General features: G+C 41.6%; 1 protein-coding gene across 3 annotated transcripts; it reads right to left on the bottom strand.

The window, feature by feature from the left end:
• Nucleotides 1-6,573: 6,573 nt before the first annotated feature.
• On the bottom strand, nucleotides 6,574-21,778 carry TMEM183A (transmembrane protein 183A). Of its 3 annotated transcripts, XM_056844257.1 has the most exons (8): nucleotides 21,583-21,778; nucleotides 21,405-21,494; nucleotides 19,541-19,693; nucleotides 17,994-18,153; nucleotides 11,162-11,342; nucleotides 8,218-8,292; nucleotides 7,548-7,700; nucleotides 6,574-6,837 (listed from the first exon to the last, which is right to left on the bottom strand). In XM_056844257.1, exons 1-8 carry the CDS (start codon nucleotides 21,686-21,688, stop codon nucleotides 6,655-6,657), a joined length of 1,101 nt encoding a protein of 366 aa, XP_056700235.1. In that variant the 5' UTR covers nucleotides 21,689-21,778; the 3' UTR covers nucleotides 6,574-6,654. The 3 variants fall into 3 exon arrangements, with proteins under 3 accessions (XP_056700235.1, XP_056700236.1, XP_056700237.1); XM_056844258.1 differs by lacking the exon at nucleotides 8,218-8,292; XM_056844259.1 differs by lacking the exon at nucleotides 19,541-19,693.
• Nucleotides 21,779-22,005: the final 227 nt, after the last annotated feature.

Here is a 22,005-nt window from a genome sequence, read left to right as displayed (position 1 = left end):
AATGCAATTAACAAGGAATGTTCCAGTCAGTAGATTTATGTATAGATCTTGCCCCACGGGGAAAATTTTCCAGTCTGGTTCAATGATTCGGTTGCTTTCACATGGATGTTTTGCTCCAGTTTGGCATTCAAACAGGATCAGGCATTTTTTTATTTTTAGCATCTACACAATGGCATTGCTTAAGCATGCATTATCCAGGTTTTCCCTTGCTTTGCACCAGTTTCTCCCCAAAACTTGTTTTGATACAATCCTTTTGTGAAAGATCAGCCAAAGCATGGCATGCAGATGGGAAGGTGCACATTTCTGCAGGTCTCATCCACATTGGCACCATTTTCCTTCACTCAGCCCTTCATGGCCACTCTCCCAACCCAGGGCTCACCCCCTAAAATAAATTAAAAAATGCTATAGCACTATAGCAATACTGCAACTGTTAGTTTAAAAGACTCAAACGTGCCCTCTGGTGGTGGTAGGAGGGGAATAGTGGCTATGGGAGGCTGAAGAGAGTAGTGTCAGGAACACAGCTGTGTGGACACTGTTGCTGCTGTGAATACCTTTTCATTTGTAACAGCAAGGAAGGCTCCATGGAGCAACTTGAGTGTAAAAAAGCTGATCTAATTCTTAATAGCCCAGCATTTTTCAGGAGCTTGCATCCCAAAGTTACCTTCCTGTATAACAGATAGCATTCTAAAAATTGGAAGCAGAAAACTGCCATGTGAATTTGATTTAAAAGTAAAAATAAAAAATAGGTTATACTTTCAGAGTATGTCTGTTCCACTGATCACACATAGCTGGGTAGTTCCTCATTAGTACTGGGAAATATTTTTTAATATAGGAGGCTTTTAAATAAGGTGCTCTGGTTGCCTGAAGGACTGGGTACAGGTTTCGGAATACCTGAAGAACCACGAAGTGGTCACACACCCTTGGATGGGTCAGGTAAATATCATTTCGGCAATGTAGAAATTTTACAATGGAAGGCAAGTTCCCAGAGGCTTAAAACAAGGGCAAACTGACCCCTCTCCAGAAATCAGGCATTGAGTTCCATCCTGTCTCAATATGTGCACGTTGTAATCAGATACACAGAGAGACTACGATCCATTCAGTTAAAAAAGAAACGTAAAAACTTGGTTAGGTTCATACCATATTATTCTGTCTTGACGGAAAAGAGAAAAATATTGTGGGGCAAAGGGGCAGAGTGGTGGCTTTACAATTCACAAGATCACGTTTCTTGCATGCCTGATACAGAGAGGTTCCTCCTTTCCGGCTACACATAATGACTGCAAAATGGCATGATTTGTGCCTCCTCTTAGTCTTCCTGCTTTCTGGGATTGTGGTGCCAGATGCTGCCCTCTGCCCATAAAGTGAGATCTCCTTCTTCAGTCTATCTGAAATTTTGCAAAAATTATCACTTGGGGGAGGGGTGCAGTCCCTGGAATAAAAGTCCAGTTGGAGGGGGGAAAGTTACAGACAGCAACACATTCCCATTGAAACTAATGGAAATGGAATCAATGGAAATGAAAAACACAAATAATTAAAACTAGCTTTTATAATCAAGAAAGCAAAGCACCTTTTTAAAGATTCAAAAGCAAATTTCCCACCTATACATCCCTACTGCCTATCACGCCTCTTTCTTCTGTTAGCCTGCCTCTGTATTCTCTTAGTTGCCCTAATTTCAGGAACATTTTTTGTTTTGTTTTCCTTGTCTCAGCTTGCCCTCTACTCTTCTACTTTTAAAATATGCAAGAGATATTTATTAATATTTGATATAGGCACCATTTTGTCACAGAAGCTGAACTGCAAATGTTCTGTGCTTCCCCCAAAGATCAAATTCCAGAAGAAAAAAAATCTCACTTTCTCCTTTCATTGCATTGTATTCAAAGCAACAGACTCGATTCACCCTAGGCTCCCATCTATAACACTTGTCAGCACAGGGAATAACTATATGGCAACCCTACTTATGGCCAACGTTGTCCGAGATGTCAGAAATGCAAGGGGGAGCCCCTGCCAAGACTGGAAGACACTCCACCCACTTTCAGGGACTGTTTTCCTCGGTCTCCTACTTCACAGCAGCGTCCTCTTCCTTAATCCATATCTGCAAGATATGTAGTCTGTTTCCACTTGCTGAGTGCCATGGTTCCCAACATTTATCCCCTATACCCTAAGTCCATACCTCTGGTTTTGTCAAGCAGACCATGCCAGCAGCTCATGATTCTGAGACCTCCTTTAGCTTTTCCCATTTCTGACTACTGCTTTTGTCCGTCATACTCACATGGAATGCCAATTATAGCAAGAAGCGGGTAGAACACCTTTTTAAGGGTTATCATCCAGTGTTCCTGCGTCATTTTGAAATCCAGATTTCTTTTTCCAGTATTTTGGTTCCCAGGACCATGAACAAATGTAACCAGTTCCCCTCCAAGTCTGGCTTTCCTAATGGCAGTATGGTTCTCTGCTCATCTTCCTTATACTGTCCGTATAAACAATCAATTACTGTATTTAATATACTCTAGCACCTACAAATCTCTGGTTAATGATTATCGGGTTGCCTACAGCGAAGTTACACGAGGAGATCGTTATTGAGGCTGCACAAAATTGAAGTGGAGCAATTAAAAGGTACAATCAGGTTACTGATCAATGACAGTTTTGAGTGAGAAAGGATACATCTGGCTTTGGATTCAGAAGACTCTAGTGCAGCCTACCTCCATTTTGTATCTCTCATTTTAAGTCTGCTTCTTGTTGCCTGTATGTCTTCCCACTGTGCTATCACATTGTTGCTATTCCAGTATTTTCAGCAGAAACGGTTGCTGGCTTAGATTCACAGCAGTATCCAAGACAACAGCACTTTGCTTATACATTTGCAGACAGGCTCATACTAGGTGACTCAGGGAGGGAACAGAAGGAAAGCCCTAACCAGGAAAGATTTTAAAAGCACATTGACAGGGGTGCTGTTTTCTGTTCATCCTTAAGGACAATGACTCCTATCAATATAGGGAAAAATATTAAGACAAATACACTTGCATTTCCCCCTCCTAAGCTTGAATTTTAACTCAACAATGGTTAAAAAAATTCTGTTAACCCAGAACTGCACGTTTTGGAACGAAATCATCTGCATATGACATCATATCTTAGAAGGAAGAATAATACAAATAAAGAAGAAAATATAACCCAGAAAAGCTTTAAGTGCTACTGGATAACATCACTATAACCATTTGGCATGGAAGAAAACCTTTGAAAAGCTAAAAGCAGCAAAACAGGAGAATCACACACTGTTGCAAAATACCCCCCACCTCCCCCAATTTTTAATTAGGCATCCAAGCTGTAAACATGAGACAAGTAGTTTATCGGTTCTTGTAGGCTATCCGGGCTGTGTGACCGTGGTCTTGGTATTTTCTTTCCTGACTTTTCGCCAGCAGCTGTGGCAGGCATCTTCAGAGGAGTAACACTGAAGGACCACGGTCACACAGCCCGGATAGCCTACAAGAACCGATGAACTCTGACCATGAAAGCCTTCGATAATGAGACAAGTAGGTTTAATGAAAGAAAAAGCTACCCTTCTGACATCTGCAAATACTTTTTCTTGCCATCAAGTCACAGCTGACTTATGGAAAACCCAGGGGTCTTCAAGATAAGAGACGTTCAGAGGTGGTTTGCCATTGCCTGCCTCTGCATTGTAACCCTGGACTTCCTTGGCGTTCTTCTATCCAAATACTAACCAGAGCCAACCCCACTTAGCTTCCAAGATCTGACAAGCTCAAGCTAGCCTGGGCTATCTGGGTCAGGGCACAAATCCTGGTGTGGTGTAGTGATTAAGAGCGGTGGTTTGAAGCGGTGGAGTCTGATCTGGAGAACTGGGTTTGATTCCCACTCCTCCACATGAGCGACGGAGGCTAATCTGGTGAACTGGATTTGTTTTCCCAATCCTACACACAAAGCCAGCTGGGTGACCTTGGGCAAGTTACAGCTCTGTTAGAGGTCTCTCAGCCCCACATACCTCACAGGGTGTCTGTTGCGGGGAGGGGAAGGGGACTGTAAGCTGGTTTGAGTCTCCCTTAAGTGGTAGAGAAAGTTGACATATAAAAACCAACTCTTCTTCTTCTTCATACACACACACACACACACACACATATACACATAAACACACATATATATATAAAATAACAAAATTGGCAAATCTTTGGATACTTAAATCTGGTGACGAACTGTGAACAGGCAAGACAGATCTTTCTCAAAACCTGAAAAGGGCCCCAGGTTTGCAGAAATATCTGAAATTTAAATGAAAAATACATTAAAAAAGCCAAAAATGATAGGAGTACATGTAGCTTTAAGTAGATTCCCTTAGTGGTTGTTACTAGGTAACCACATATTCCAGGCTTGGTTCTGCCAGTAAAAGGTAGGGGAAGGGGGCAGGGCCCTTTCCAGACCCATTTTGTCTTTTGAGGGAGGACTCACTGGGGCCAGGCTTGACTAGGGTTGCCAGCTCCAGGTTGGGAAATTCCTGGGGATTTTGTGGTGAAATCTGAGGAGGGCAGCATTTGGGGAGGGAAGAGGCCTCAGCAAAGTATACCATAGAGTCTACCCTCCAAAGCAGCTATTTTCTTCAGGGGGACAGATCTCTGTTGTCTAGAGTTCAGTTGTAATTCCTGGAGATTTCCAGGTCTCACCTGGAAGTTGGCAACCATAGCAACCTATACATGAATTGATACCACTTGGATGACTCAACTAGGCCTGGCTGCTTGCTACTGTTCAACCCTATGAATTGCTCTGTGGTGTAGTGGTTAGAGCTTCAGAGAAGGGTCTGGGAGACCCAGGTTCATATCCTGTTTGCTGTGGAAGCCCACTGGGTGATTATGGACCACTCACATACTTTCAGCCTAACCAACCTCACAGGGTTGTTGTGTGGATGAAAAGGAGAATAATGTAAGCTGCTTTGGTCCCTACTGTGGAGAAAGCCTGTAGTTTTCCAAGATAGAGGCTGCAGGGTGGGGGGAGGGAGATGGAAAACTTAAGTCAGAGGGGCAGATAAAGGTAGGTTGGCTGTTGGGTGGGAAGGAGGTAGGGTTGCCAACTCCAGGTTGGGTAATTCCTGGCAATTTGAGGGGTGAAGCCTGGGGAAGGAGTGGTTTGAGGAGAGGAAGGAACCTCAAAAGGGTATAATGCAATAGAATCCACCTTCGAAAGCAGCAATTTCCTCCAGGGGATCTGGCGTTGCCAACCCCCAGTTGAGGGCTGGACATCACCAGGAATTACAATTGATCTCCAGATGACAGAGATCAGTTCCCCTGGAGAAAATGGCTGTCTTCATGCTTGCACCATCACTCTGTTATGCTTGCAGATAATAGTGAATGTATGCATCTAGATGTGACCTTCTGTTCTGAGGACTAATAAAGGAAGTAATCACCTTTTCTTTACTTTGAGATATATCAGGTCTTGTGCACATAAAAAGGACAGCTGCTCTTGTTGACAGAGTAAAGGAACTGTGAGCATGTATTCACTCTCACCCCTCCAGATGAAAAGTTATAGATCGCCTAAATATTCTTTCTTTCTCTCATCTTCCAGCTGCTGCTCTTCTGCGTCTGACCTTGGGAACTGATTCCAGTGAAAAACAGACTTGCAAATGTGTGGGATATCATATAAAATATTTAGTAACAATCACTCTATTTTACTACGTCACCTCCATTTTCGTTTAACCATCACATTTGGCAACCATGTTCTATACATAAGCCTTCATTTCATAGCTGGCATATGGTGTGAAGACCCACTGGCAAACTCAACAGTGAATTCTCCATCATCTGAGCCAAAAGGTTGCAAACACTCAGTAGGGGATCTCCCCTCCCTCTGCTATAGGAGGAACATGCTCCCAGAAACAGTCCAGGATGCTACCAAGCAGCAGACATGACTCCAACTACCGCTATATGAAAACTGATTGCAATTGCCCGACCCTTGAGAATGTACGCAGGCACTAAGGGGAAATAACTACATGGCATATACAAGCAGACTGATCTCAAGCGACCAAGGTAATGCAGAAGGGAAATATATATTCTTACCGTAAAGGTAAAAAGACAGCTGTTAAAGAGATTATACTGCGGCCTCGTTCCTATTTTTCCTATACAGTTGCCTCCATTTGAAAAAAGGTTCTTAAGGCATGTAGAGAGCATTCCTCGCTGAGTACTTGGATCAGTGAGGAAATCTAAACATATGGCAGCCCAGCCACCTTTGTAGACGACAGAAATAGTAGCGCTAGTCCAGCAGTTGTCTTTGAGCAGATTTTAAAAGGAACACTGAAAACACGTGATCATTATGCCCTCATATCATTAACATACGAACGGTTAGAGGAGTATTCCTAACATGTTGCACAGAAGCAAAACACTGGCATCTTTTACAGGAAAAAAACCTCAGGACAAGTTGTATTAGCACCAGAAGAATTTTAGTCGAAGTTGGGTTTTTTTTTTCAAGATCAGAAAATATGCTTTACATAAATGTTTAGCACAACCCTATTACTAGAGAATACTACTCCCCACTGGTGATCAAACAAATGTATACAGAGGCTGGCCTATCAAGTTCAGTCATTTATGGGGGTTGTATAGAATACAATCTACAACTAAAATGAAAATCAGGCTTCCTAGAGATTTCAGTTCATATCAAGCAACTACTTGTGTATCTTCAGATGTGTGAAGGTGGGAACTGTGGGTGCCACCAGTCAAAAAAGCGCACACTGTGCACAGGGTCCATGATAAGCTGCACTCCGTGGTCAAATCGAGGTTTCTTGCCATTCCACACCGGAGAATCATGGAATACCATCTTCACTCTGTGATGCCTCATATCAGTACTTACATTTATTGTGAACTGCAAAGGAGACAGAACAAGACATCTTAAGCATTCTTTCTGTAGCATGCTCAGTCCCGTTAAAGTAAACGGCATTTTTAATGCAACAACATCATTTAACTCGTAAATATTTTCAGAGTAAGCTTAATCTTTTGAGAAAATACTTGGAATTGTGAAACTGATTAAAAGGCCACGGACTTTTCAATGCTGCCAACAGCTTTTTAGGTTTCAATCTTACATTTCTAGGATTTTATTATTTATATTTATTTACTTCATTTCTACCCTCCCTTTCTCCCTAATGGGGACTCAAAGCAGCTTACAACAGTGTTCTCCTCTCCTCCATTTTATCCTTGCAACAATCTTGTGAGATAGGTTAGGCTGAGTATGTGCGGCTGGACCAAGGTCACCCAGCAAGCTTCCATGGAAGAGTGGGGATTCGAACCTGGGACACCCAAATTCTAGCCCAACACTGTAACCAGTATACCACAGAGGCTTAGAAAACACATGAAACTGACCTGGGAAGGAAGAGGCCTATTTTAAAGTTGCTATACAAACACATTTTAAGTTCAGAAGCAGATGCAATGACTGTTCTATCCATGAAACTGTCTAATAAACATCAGACAGAGATTATGCCTCTGACTCACCATGCACTATAAAAATCTCTTTTGCTCTAGCCACTCTAGCATAAAGACTGTCCTGGACATTTTTAAGGAGTAGTGACAGGCACTTACCAAATTAACTGTCATGCCCATGACTATGGGTATATATATAAAGTCAAAGGTAGTTATCTGCAGCAGGCAGCAGTCCTGGTCAGGATTCAAATGGACATCTTCATACCGGACAGGAGGTTGAAGTTTCAAATGGCTATTCTTGAACTTGGGAGACTCAAAAGAAATAAGTTCATACCGTTTATCAGAAATTAACTTCATATCCATAAACTTTCACAAGCACACACTCAAATTCAAGGGAGAAGGAAGAATCAAAACTGCTTTGAATTCCTTGACCTTCTACAGTTCATCTATTTCCTTCTCTGTAAGGGCTTTTTGTTTTGTTCTGAAGCCTTCCATTCCAGTGCCTGAATTTAGAGTGCTAACTTTCACAATGAACAAACTATGAATTCAGGAATGGCCTAAGATTTGGCAGGACAGTTGAGACTCCAATCAATCATGGTGTGATAAAATTTCACTTAAGATTCTACCATGAAGGGGGGAAATGCTTTCAAAAGGTTCCTAGATATTGTGATATTCCACATGTCTTTAGATCACATTTGAAAGCCAGTGTGACTCAGATCAATTGTATTGCAATGTTATCTCTTATACACTCAATAGTTTAAGTACTAAATACTACTACAGATTTCAAACTGTTAGCATTCAGATAATAGTAAGGGTTTTATTTTCATACCTGCCTTTGGAATTTGAAGCTGAATTCCCACAGTGAAGATGGTTTGTCAACCCTTTTAGACCAGAAAAGCAGACACTAATGCAGACAAGAGAAATGTTGAATTTGTAGACATTGTTTAACTTAGGGGAAAAACGACTCAGAAGTAAGTAGTAAACCAACTTAGAGAAGTAAACATAGAAAAATCCACGAAGCAAAATCTTTCATCCTTTTAAAAGGTGGTGGTGGGCACCACAGTACTTGTTAATGGCTGCTCCATTTGTTCCACATGATACCTGTGTCAAACTTCAGCCAGTAAAATTAAGTATCTAACCCAACTGACTTAAGTATGTAGCTCACATTGAAACATACACAGTAAAGAAACTGATTAAATGTAAAAGGGAGATACAAATTGTGCTTACAGTTAAACTGAAGAAGCCAGTTTACATTTTCAGTGCTATTAAGGATGCTTTTAGGAACAGATTACCAAAACTGAAAAATCTAACTCATTTTTTAAAGAAGAACCCACAAATAGTACAGGAATTTTCCACATAATATGCACCTGGATGTGAATCTCTCGAATTATTCTTGGAAAGGTGAAACAAATAATTTGATATCAAGCACGCAGCCATGTCGGCTCACTGTCATTTTGTGCAGACTGCTTCTTACTTGCCTGCAGGCCAAATCTGTTACTACTTCTTTACTAAGAACAATTCCAAGAGGCTTCCTTTTTCTGTGGATTCACAGACAAAATTCTATCTTAACTGAAACGTTGGAATTTTAATTATGACTATGCAGTTTCTTCACAGTTATATGGCAACAGGCAGGGAAACTGACTCCTAAATGTATACAAGAGAAAGCTGGCAACAAGATGGAGTCTAACTTTTATTTTAGAGTCTACGGCCTGCTTTTCTACGCTTCTTTCCTCCATTAGCACTCAATTCCTCTCCTCTGACTAACCTTGAGCAGTGTGAACAGTTCATTACAGCAGGTCAGCCAATTATTTAGGGTGGGGTGTGGTTTCAATACACTGCAGTCAAAGCTCTACCAGCTTTTATTTCCAAGCTATTGACACTGTAGCCTATAACGTATGCACTTGAGCCGGCATCTCAGTTTACCTTCACATGCAATTAAACACAGCCTGTCAATTTAGTATGCCTGCAGTTTTTTGGGGGGAGTGGGGATCGACAAAAAAATTTTTTTAATCACATTTATAGGTTTTGTGATTTAATGCACCTGTAAACTGTTCACACAAAAGCATCACATTAAGAAGTAGGAAATTAATATTTTTTGTGGAACTGGAAACAGAGATTGCTAAGAGGAAACAAACTGCATGTCAAGGCTTATATTTCAAGTTAACCTTCAATAGTCTAGACAAGCAATAATGATTTCAACAGCAGAGAGCAAACAATTTTATACACAGAATAGCCAGAGGAAATATACCTCAGGACACTTCTAAAACATGTGTTCAAGATAGGAAATCTACATTTTGGATTTATGAGAAGTTTATTCTACTAACATCATCTGGGTTACACTTATTTTAGTGACAGCATCCTATGAACGCTGCCTTTCTATTACCTTGCCTGTCATTTACAAGATTTATTAAACATACACAAGCAGCCCCAAATATACTAAGCCCTGATGCAAATATGCCACTGTGAACATTCCAACACAATCCCTCCTTATGAGCAGACAGCAAACCTGCTACCCAAGCCATCAGCTAATAGGGCAGCCTTTACTTTAATCTCAAATTAGAGGACTTAAACGAATCTTTATAAAGGAGGCATGCACAAGCCAAACTGTCAATTAGCATGCAGTACTAAGGGACATTTATGCAAAGTGTCCCTTAGGACTGGTTTAATGGAAGCATGCTCTCCATGCTTAATCCCTCTTCCATGCAAAATCTGTTTAATTGAGCAGCTTTGGATATTAGTTACAAGGAGGAAAGCAATTACCTCCTAAGGGGCAGAGGACGTTGTCCACATATCAGCTGTCCTGCCCTTCAGATGTATACCATATGGCCTGCTGCTCCAAAGAGTGTGGGTATCTTATGAGCAAACTTCTGCTGACACCAAAACAGCTCCAGTGTCCCACAAAAGCTACACTAGGAAAGAGAAAAGGAAATTAAATAGGAAAAGCTGGATTCAGCAACCAAAGAGTCCAAGTCTCCCTGCCTTATACAAATAATGTACGTGGTCATCTCCCATAAATGAGAGGAGGCTCTAAATAGGTGAAAGCAAAATCCAAATGTACAGGCTCTCTGATAGTACAGTGTGCAAAGACACAAAGAAGTAAATACAAAGGCATGACTTTTTTCCATAATGCCAAGATGCAGTGGAATCAAGTTGATATTGAGTTCCTGTGCTTTTAAGGATTTAAGCCAAACCACAACCGTTACTGCAATACAAACTTTTGATATTTAATTTCCTTTCCAAGGTCAATTTATTATACACAAGGGATATACAAACTGTTAGCATGATACAGCATTATCTGTGGACACCAAAGCCGTTGTGATGTGAACATGAGAAAATCCAAAATCCACTCTTTCCACTGGACTGAGAGTGGGTTAGCCCCTGCTCCAGCTGCATTAGGAAAAACTTGAGAGGGGACTGAAAGCTGCTTTGACACAAGTAACATACATATATTGTTACTAGACTCCCCAGAAATAGAGACAAATATATTAACGACTATGCCCCCAAACTTAATGTGAATCCTCTATCTTCAGATATTTTAATTTCTACTGTAATTCTCTTTTATTTGGCAGGTCCAAACACCAGCTAGTCATAGAACAAACCTCTGAGAAACTCAGCGTTAATCAGCAAGTAGAGATGCACACAAATGTTTCTAGCAGACAAACTATGTCAAAAGCTGAATGAGAGAATTCATTCACATGCATTTCACTGCCTTACTAAAAACAAGTTAAAGAATTGGACAGGAACTCTCCCTCCACCCTAATGCTGTTACTTACTTTTGAATTTTTTAGAGTGCTGGGAGTAGTCTCTGGGATAGCTGGATTTCTGGCTACTCGAGAAGCAAAAGGTCTATACATATGGTATAAAGATCGAATTACACATGCTCGAAGACAATACATCTTTTCCATTGACTCTGGCTGTAAACGGATTGGGAGGGGTGCAGTCCTGTTGTAGTGCCTAAAAAGAGAAATAATTTAAGTTAGTAAGACTATGTTTCAATTAAATACTATTTAAATCAGAGATTCTCAGATTCTGAGCTTGGGTCTCCCATCTAAAATTATTCTACTTTCCCTGCTCTTGGATGCCCACCTTAATGTGGTGAGAGGGTTTGTATTTGTCAGCTAAGCTGAGACCAATACCGTAAGGAGTTTAGACTCTCTCAAGAGGCTATACTCCTAGCAGAGTCACTCAAGGCAGAATGATCACAGCTGAGACACCAGACTAAGATGCAACCCCCTTCAGGAATCAACAGCCACATCAGCAGAAGAGAATGGACAGTTCCAATGGTGATGGGGTGGAAGAATCCTTGAAGGGTAGCTACTGGGCGGCAGCAGTAATGGAAGGTGACACCAGCAGAGGATCTATCATAGACAACGGCAGTGGCACTTCAGCTAACACTTTTTAGTACTGCACAGAAGACGACAATGGTAAATCACCTGATAATCTCTTACCTTGAAAACCCTATGATGAGATAAAGTGAAAGTTGGACAAATTAAGAAAACTGACAAGAAAGCTGATTAATTTGAAATGTGGTGTGGGAGGAGAGTTTTACAGATACTGTGGAACATCAAAAAGACAAACCAGTTGGTTTTAGATCAAATCAAGCCTGAACTCTCCCTAGAAGACCCCTTCTGGATGCATACCTTAACGTGGTGAGGGGGTTTGTGTGTGTCAGGGAAGCTGAGAGCAATACTGTAAGGGGTCTAGACTCTATCAAGAGTCTAAACTCCTAGCAGAGTCACTCAAGACGGAATGGTCACAGCTGAGACATGAGACGAAGATGCATCCACCCCCTTAAGGGATCAATGGCCACATCCGCAGAAGAGAACAGGCAGTTCCAATGGGGATGGGGGCAGAGGAATCCCTGAAGGTTAGCTACTGGGCAGCAGCAGTAGTGGAAGGTGACACTGGCGGAGGATCTTTCGTAGACGACAGCAGTGCCACTACGGCTAAGCCTGGTTAGTACTGCGCAGAAGAAGGCACTGGTAAACCACTTCTGACCAATCTTTACCTTGAAAACCCTATGATGAGACAATCCAAAATGAAGAAAGATATAGTGCTGGAAGATGGGACCCCTAGGTTGGATGGCACTCAATCTGCTACTGGGGTAGAGCAGAGGACAAGTACAAGTAGTGCTGTTCAAAATGATGCGATTGGACTAAAGCCAAAAGGACGTTCAGTGGTTGACATGAATAGATGCAAAAGGAAAGTCCGAAGCTGGAACATGGAATGTGAGAAGCATGAATCAGGGTAAGCTTGAAATTGTTAAACAAGAAATGGAACGTATGGACATTTCAGTCCTGGGAGTAAGTGAATTAAAGTGGACTGGATTAGGACATTTTCAATCAGAAAATTACAAAGTGTTTTATTCAGGGAATGACAAAAAGAGAAGAAATGAAGTTGCTTTAATAGTGAGGCAAGATGTAGCAAAGGCAGTCAGAAGCTATAATGCAAAGTCTGACCGAATAATATCAATCAGACTTCAGGGAAAGCCTATCAACATAAGCATCATTCAAGTTTATGCCCCAACTACAGATGCTGATGAGGAAGAAATTGAAAGATTTTATGCCAGTGTTCAGGAAGAAATTGATCACACACCTAAACAAGATATGCTGATAATCATAGGTGATTGGAACGCAAAAGTAAGAAACAAAGCAGAATCAAATGTTGTTTGCAGATTTGGGCTAGGAGCACAGAATTTAGCAGGAGAATGCCTCTTGGAATTCTGTGAAGACAACGATTTGTACATTGCAAACACATGTTTCAGGCAACCAAATAGACGATTGTATAAATGGACATCACCTGACGGCCAGTATAGAAATCAAATAGATTATATAATTGGAAGCAGAAGATGGAGAAGCTCTATTCTCTCGGCCAAAACAAGACCAGGAGCTGACTGTGGAACAGATCATGAATTGTTAATATCGAAAATCAAGATAAAGTTTAAGAAAAACACCAAAACATTCATAGCGCCAAAATACAATCTAAGCAATATTACAAAAGAGTTTAAAGACCATGTAAGGAACAGATTTGCATTACTGAGTTCAAGTGAATGTAAACCTGAAGGACTATGGGTGGAAACTAGAGATATTATCAAGGAAGAATGTGCAAAGACTATTCCTGTAGCCAAAAGAAAAGAAAAACCTCGATGGATGTCTGAGGAAACTCTTAAAATTGCCAGAGATAGACGAGAAGCAAAAGTAGAAGGTGACAGAAATAGAATCAAAAGTCTAAGTGCAACGTTCCAGCGACTCGCACGTAGAGACAAAGAGACCTAATATAATAACCAGTGTAAAGAAATAGACGAGAACAACAAAAAAGAACAAGAGATCTGTTCCACAAGATCCAAGAAATCAAAGGGAAATTTAAAGAACCGTTAGGCATGCTGAAAGATCAGCATGGAAATACATTAACAACTGAACAGGAGAAAATAAAGAAAAGGTGGGAACAATGCACTGAAGAACTATACAGAAGAGAGGAAAGGATAAAAGATTCTTTCCAAGAAGAATCTTTTGAAGAAGAACCTACAGTTTTAGAAAGTGAAGTGAAAGCTGCATTGAGAGCAATCGGGAGAAACAAATCACCAGGAGCAGATAGGATATCAATAGAGGTATTCCAAGCCACAGAAACGGAGTCCATCAAAATCTTGACAAGAATATGCCAACAGATATGGAAAACAAAACAATGGCCCACAGACTGGAAATGATCCATTTATATTCCAATTCCCAAGAAAGGAGACATCAAAGATTGCAGCAACTATCGGACCATCGCATTAATTTCTCATGCAAGTAAAGTGATGCTCAAAATCTTACAGCAAAGGCTGTTACCATATATGGAAAGAGAAATGCCTGATGTTCAAGCTGGTTTCAGAAAAGGAAGAGGCACTAGAGATCATATTGCAAATATACGCTGGTTACTGGAGCATACGAGAGAATTTCAGAAGAAAATCAGCTTGTGTTTCATACATTACAGCAAAACTTTTGACTGTGGATCATGAAAAGCTATGGCTGGTTTTAAAGGAAATGGGTGTGCCACTACATCTGATCGTTTTGATGCGCAACCTGTACTCTGGACAAGAGGCCACAGTTAGAACAGAATATGGAGAAACGGAATGGTTTCCAATTGGCAAAGGTGTCAGACAAGGATGTATTTTATATCCCTATCTCTTCAGTCTATATGAAGAACATATAATTAGGAAAGCTGGATTAGATTTAGATGAAGGTGGAGTGAAAATTGGAGGGAGGAACATTAATAATTTGAGATATGCTGATGACACTACATTATTGGCAGAAAATAGTGAAGATTTGAAATGACTACTGCTGAAAGTTAAAAGAGAAAGTGCCAAAGCAGGACTACAGCTGAACATCAAGAAAACAAAAGTAATGACTACAGGAAAATTACACAACTTTAAGGTTGACAATGAGGAAATTGAAATTGTTCAAGACTTTCTATTCCTTGGCTCCACCATCAACCAAAAGGGAGACGGCAGCCAAGAAATCAGAAGGAGACTGAGACTGGGAAGGGCAGCCATGAAGGAGCAAGAAAAGTTTTTGAAGTGTAAGGATGTGTCACTGGCCACCAAGACTAGATTAATTCATGCCATCATATTCCCTATTACTATGTATGGGTGTGAAAGCTGGACAGTGAAGAAAGCTGATAGGAAGAAAATAGACTCCTTTGAAATGTGGTGTTGGAGGAGAGTGTTATGAATACCGTGGAATGCCAATAATAATAATAATAATAATCAATGGGTTATAGATCAAATCAAGCCTGAACTGACCCTAGAAGCTAAAATGACTAAACTGAGGCTATCGTATTTTGGTCACATCATGAGACGACAAGAGTCACTGGAAAAGACAGTCATGCTAGGAAAAGTTGAGGGAAGCAGGAAAAGAGGAAGACCCAACAAGAGATGGATTGACTCAATAAAGGAAGCCACAGCCTTCAATTTGCAAGATCTGAGCAAGGCTGTCAAAGACAGGACATTTTGGAGGACTTTCATTCATAGGGCCGCCATGAGTCGGAAGCGACTTGACGGCACTTAACACACACACAGAAGCTAAAATTACCAAACTGAGGCTATTGTATTTTAGTCACATTACAGGAAGTCAAGACTCAAGGGAAAAGACAACAATGCTAGGAAAAGTTGAATGGAGGAAAAGAGGAAGACCCAACATAAGATGGATTGACTCAATCAAGGAAGCCACGGCCCTCAGTTTACAAGACCTGAGCAAGGCTGTTAACGACAGGACGGTCTGGAGGTCATTAATTCAAAGGGTCTTCATAAGTCGAAAGTGACTTGATGGCACTTAACACACACACCTTCAGAGACCCCCAACCCAACACCAGCCATCTGTTACATTGCATAGCAGGCAGACACCCTTGAACACAGCTGTGTCGATGCTGCTCAATATGTTCAAACATCTGTGGAGTGGGGCACTCGTATAACTCTGGCATTAGAAAATGTAACACAAAAAGACACCTTGAGCCTTCCTAAAAGCTCACATAAGGAAACATTATCAGATTGAAGCTACATACCTTCCCAAATCAAATTATAATGAGGGGTCAAGTGGAGGAGCAGTTACTCCCCTCCCCCAATACACACAAGTCTAACAGGATTATTGAGGACTTTCTGCTGGAGAGTATTCAAACCAGCTATGTCTTGGCTGGCATAAGGAGGGAAAGCTCCAATGCTGTCACCACTAACTTTCTGCCCCTTCCAGGTGTTTTGTGCTTTATGGGGGAACCCAGTACACATAATGAGAGCCATCAAATCTATAAAATGAATGTTACATTTATTTGAAAATTTATGTCCAGTCAATGAATTGGCAGGAAATAAATCTGGCTAACCAAAGTCCAAATTTACATTTAAAGAGATAGTGGAAAAGCAAACAATTCAGCAATGTGATTATTGAAATAAAGGTAAAAGGTAAAGGTCTCCTGTGCAAGCACCGGGTCATTCCTGACCCATGGGGTGACGTCACATCCCGACGTTTACTAGGCAGACTTTGTTTCCGGGGTGGTTTGCCAGTGCCTTCCCCAGTCATCTTCCCTTTACCCCCAGCAAGCTGGGTACTCATTTTACCGACCTCAGAAGGATGGAAGGCTGAGTCAACCTTGAGCCGGCTACCTGAAACCGACTTCCGTTGGGATCGAACTCAGGTCATGAGCAGAGCTTTTGACTGCAGTACTGCAGCTTACCACTCTGCGCCACGGGGCTGATTGTTGAAATACCTACATGAAAAAGCCTGAGAGCAAATAAAGAAAAATGAATCTCAAAAGATACCAATTCTTATTGAATGCACTGAAAACTATTAAGCTCGGATATTCTCTGCTTATCTGTTTCTGATCATGTGCTGCAGCCCTCTCACAGTCAGCCAAGTTAAAACTCAGCATGACGTTTTACATATTAGTGTATCATTACATCCCATCTATGTCTGGAAACAACCACTAATATTTACAGCAAACTACAGCTGGCTATAAATGTTAACCTTATTAAGGACTTTAAAAAAAGATGAGCTGGTGTGAATGATGCCTCCATAATCAGAGGGTTGATAAACATGCTTCTGCTAATGAGACCCTTTCCAGAGATAGAGGCTCAGGGATGTATATCCCCACCCCAATTCTCATAATGTAACATGTTGTACAGGCATTCTTATTAAAGTCTACACATGATCAAGAAGTGGAGGAAGGAATGCTTGAACCAGGTTTCCAGAGTGCCCTCATCACACATTATGCACATGGGGGGAATTAACCCTCCACCCCCTATGGGAAAAGAACTGTTGGCCAATTAACTACATTAATCAGCTTGCAGTGGCTACAATTCACTCCTCCATTCTAACTGCCTCACAATAAGCAATGTGGCTAAGACTTTATACCTCATATCTACTTTGCATATAGTTATTTGAATATATGTCACAAAACATGCATGATTAGTGCTATTGTTCTAATTAACTTCATTTATTTGAATGGATAGCCTTGTTATAATATAGTGATAAAACAGGAATAGCTCAGAATTTGAAGAATCCTAAATCTCTGACAGTTACAGTACTAACAGCCCATTCCTGAAGGGGGAGGCAGTTAGGCAGCAGCTGGGAGCAGCGCAGCCACACCGCCTCCACAGAGACTTCCCAGCTGCTGCAAGGAAAATAAAAGTACTTTTAAAATTAAAAAGGTGAAAATGCCCCCATAGAGAGCAACAGGGCTATGCCTCCAAAAACAGTGGTGTAGCAACACTGCTGCTCGAGGAGGAGTTCCCAGGACCAAAGGAGTCAGGAAGCTGACTAGCGTTAGCTCTGCCCCTTGGAACACCCCCTCCCCTCACGCTGGTGTGGGCTTTCCCTTTCAAGAAATCCCTGCCAGTGGGGTTGCCGGCGTGTTTGCCCCCTTGCTGGAATAGGTGCCACCGTATTCCGTGATAAGGTGGCACCAATGCCAGCGTGGGGTCAGGCTGGCACCTAAGAAGTTTCGGCCTCCCCCTTCAGGAATGGGCTCTAAGAGTTACACCCTTTTAAACATGTTGAAGTCAATGGGCTTAGAAGGCAGCAACTCTGGTTAGGATTCTACTGTACATCATCTATCAAATAAATAGTTGACAAACTGTCATACCTCCTGTAAAGTCTGGTCCAAAAGGCAGCAGTGCAAGTGACAGTCCAGGCTCTTTTACAAATAAGAGAAAAATTCACAATATCTTCTGGACGTATGTAGGATGCCAGCATCAACCAAATATCAATGGGATATTCCTTGCCTACTGCTCCATCAGTACTTTCTAAATGTAGTAAAAAAAATAAGTGTTACCAATAGGAATGTAAATTATTAAATATTTAAATAAAGCAAAAAATAAACATTTTGGAAGTGGTTAAAGAAGGCCCACAATGAACTTGGGAAGCCAAGAGAGAGATGACAGGATCTGCAGACTGATCCCCTTTCATGTAACTGAAGCTGTTACTAATCAATGTTTAAATTAATATTAATAAATAAAAGTTGCTTTTTAAAATAACATTTAGATCCCTAGTTACCAGTTGGACTAGCAAGGACCTGATTCAGTTTAGTAAGATTGGGGGTGTGTGTGTCTTTTTTGAAGAGTTGGTTTTATATGCCGACTTTCTCTACCAATTAAGGGAGAATCAAACCAGCTTACAAACACTTTCCCTTCCCCACAACAGACACCCTATGAGATAGGTGAGGCTGAGAGAGCTTTAAGAGAGCTGTGACTAGCCCAAGGTCACCCAGCTGGCTTCACGTGTAGGAATGGGGAACCTAACCTGGTTCACCAGATTAGCATCCGCTGCTCATGTGGAGGAGTGGGGAATCAAACCCAGTTCTCCAGATCAGACTCCACCGCTCCAAACCACCGCTCTTAACCACCAGCTTTTTAATGCAAAGAGGCTACAAGTACTTTTCTTTACTGGATTTGTTAAAGTAAGATCACAATATAGTTTATCTGCAATGGTAGAAGAGCTTTCATTTAGCTGAACGATTTTATTAAGAAGCTTGACCACGATGCCAGATTAAATAGCAGTATGAGCGTAGTTAAGAAAAACACTCAGACAGAAATATTATATTGAACTGTTTCATTGATTCATTGTTTTAAAATTGTATTATTTTATTGTTTTATTTCTTTATTTCTTCTTAGCTGCCTTGAGCAGATATTTGGAAGGGCTGGATATAAATATAATAAAGTGGCACATTGTAAACCAACCGGGAACAAGCCTTTACTCCCAAGCAAGTGCGTGGAACAAGTGCAAAAAGTTACCACTCCTGGTTGTCTGCAAGAACATGAGAGAAAAGAACACCTTTCACCTTGGATGCAGATTCAGTTATTTATTAACTTAGTTTGAGCTCTAGGAGCATACATAAGAGTTACTTTATTTTATTTCTACAAGAACCCTATGACGGAGTAGAGATGGACAGGTCTAAGACCATTCAGTAACCTTTATAGCTAAACAGGGATTCAAACCCAGGTCTCCTGGTCCAAGTCCAACATTCTACATAATTCACTAGCTAGATACGATTTTGCCCTCTATCCTACTGAAAAAATAGTAGGAAGAGAAAGATCATTAGTCAAAGAAATAAACACAAACGTTCAATCACAGAGTTTACATATAGGTAACAGTCTGACAAATTGGAGTGATTAAATAAGCCACAGTTCTTACCTTTATGTCTCTTACTTTTCTTTTTCCTAGATAATATTCTATCACTAGTGACGTCCTTAGAATCCATTTCGTCACTACTGGCACAGGATTCTGTTGTTGATAGTACTTCATCAGTAGGTACAAAAGAGGCCTCCAAACCACAAAGTGATTTCACTAGAACCATAAACACACACACACAGAATATAAGATATTCATATCACCTCGAATTGGTAAATGCCTATCTTTGCTCAGTAATGACTGTCATATTCCTGAATTAGTAAAGTCTGTTAAGAGAGAATTGTAAGATTGTCTGTTAAGCGAGAATATTGGATTATCTTGTACATGCAGAGAGAATGCTTGTCTTTTGTTCTGAGCACTTATATTTCAGTCTACAGTTAAACTAGCTTTCAAAATACTCTACACTCTGTAGTGTCAGATCTAAAACCTGATCAACAACTCGTCTTATGTTATTTTTCTGTCAGCTAAAACTACATCAATACATTCTTTAGGTGTGATTAATTATAAGCACTGAAAAGGACCACAATGTCATTGAGTTAAATCACAGGACCATACATGAGGAAAGATGGACCATCCAGTGGACCCATTTATGCCAGTGGCAGTCAACCTTTATGACAAGCCCAAGGATGCCATAACTGCCACTCCTGTATTGCAAGTTGGCTACCTGAGAACTATCGGTCAAAACTGCAACAAAGCAGAAGAGGTAAGCAGGTACATGCGATGAGTTCTTGCTTGGCTTGTTTGCATTTGGCATCCTGAGCCATGTTCTGAACTGCTAGGAAAGTGAACTTCCAAGGGCCACTGCTGTTCTGATGTTGGGGAAAATAACTTCCTGATCCCAAATATGGCAAGCTAGGACAGAAGCATGATCTATGATTAAAAGCATCCCTTTCTCTAAGAAGCCTATATTCCATGCTGTGGCTGTTCCTAATGCCAAAAGAAAATTTGGGGGAAAGAGACCAGCCACTAGTATAGGGAAAATGCCTAATCATTCCCAATGGTCAAAAATTGAGGCATCGTGGGAAGAAGTCACATCATGGTCTATGTGCATGTTTCAACTACAGTAAGACTCATAACATTCACAGAGCTTTCAAAAATGCTGTTTCAGAAATTTATACACTTCCTGTTCTGATTTCTAACCCAGTTTTGTTTTTATGGGTCAATGTTCCTATTCACTTCCTGTTCTGATTTCTAACCCAAATTTGTTTTTATGGGTCAATGTTCCTATACATTTCAGATCACTCTCATTTCAACTCTAATGGCCTGACACTGACTAGTGTAGAGCTGATACAGTGTAAATTCATAAATATGTTTGTTTGTACAAGTTCTCCTTCAGCTGTATTTGGTGGTATGGAACAAATTCAACCCTGTCAGTGCCCATGATAAGATGGCAACAATCTTGCGTTTCTTCAAGTTCAACCTCTGAAGTATTCTTGGCAATATGTGAAGCATCCTTACTTATCTACAAGTGTGCAGCAGCACAAAACTGATAGGAGCAGTAGAGAGACGTGGCAGATGACCTAGAAGCTGGCCAAATGCCAGCCATGATACAAACCAGCAAGACATCAACAAGCAGAGTGCTAAATTTACAGAACAAGCAAGCCCAGAGTTATCTTTAAAATCCCCCCCCCATGATAAACATCGTGCTTTTTTTCCTAAAAAGAACTTGATTCTGCATAAGAAAAGCATGAAGCGGCCCTGAGAACTTATGGAGAAGCCCTAGGAACGAGGACGTTAAGTCTCTGAAGTGCAGCAAAAACTCTTGCAGGAGTAGGTGAACGCGGCTCCTCCTCGGGCACTATCATCGCACTGGCGTGACTCTTCGGGTCAGGACCAATGTTCGTGGGCCCTTCACCCCCGAGCTCACCTTCCTGCTGCACCGCGTTGGCCACGGCTTTCTTCATGCGCCCCGATTTCACCACGGCGGGATCCGAGTTGGCATAGTCGGCCACCGTCACTACGGAGAGAGCGCCAGAGAGTCAGCGGCCTGAGCGAAGGGGCAACGGCCGCCGACCACGACAAGCCAAGGGGGGCCGGCTACTCACCGCGCTCCGAACAGACGTCGTCAGCCCGGAACTTGAGTCGTTTCCGGGCTCCGCGTTTTCTCATGGCGGACGGGGGCGCCGCTACCGCACGGTCCCGAGGCGCCATGTCCTCCAGAGCGGCTGAGCCCCGGAGCCTCGCTGGTGGGCCCCGCGCCGCTCCTCAGCCATCCCGCTCCTACCGGCACCTGACCAGCCCCAGCGCAAACTCTCGCGACATCCCCAGGTCGCTCGGCGCGAGAAGGGCGCCCTCGGCACTTCTGTCGTCATCACCGTGCGACAATAATGGCTGCTGGGAAGGCTGGGAAGACCGCCCTAGAGAATGCGACCCTCTTTCGCTTCGGCTGTCTTGGGGCCGGGAAATGCTTTTAACGGCCTCTTATTTTTCCTTTATACATCGGATAACAAATGATATTTTTCGGAACC

This window comes from Euleptes europaea, chromosome 2 (assembly GCF_029931775.1).
Source record: "Euleptes europaea isolate rEulEur1 chromosome 2, rEulEur1.hap1, whole genome shotgun sequence".
NCBI classification, from domain to species: domain Eukaryota; kingdom Metazoa; phylum Chordata; class Lepidosauria; order Squamata; family Sphaerodactylidae; genus Euleptes; species Euleptes europaea.
Note: the sequence above shows the minus strand (reverse complement) of the source record. Positions and strands in the feature narration are given on the sequence as shown.

Bases quoted from the DNA above. Each gene is read 5' to 3' on its own strand.
- TMEM183A (XM_056844257.1), bottom strand. From the start codon at position 21,688: ATGGCGCCTCGGGACCGTGCGGTAGCGGCGCCCCCGTCCGCCATGAGA. The intron at 19,694-21,404 runs GTGAGCTCGGGG...TTATGGTTCTAG, and splicing joins CAACGCGGTGCAGCAGGAAG to TGAAATCACTTTGTGGTTTG. The intron at 8,293-11,161 runs GTAAGTAACAGC...TGTCTGCATTAG, and splicing joins GCACTCTAAAAAATTCAAAA to TGTCTGCTTTTCTGGTCTAA.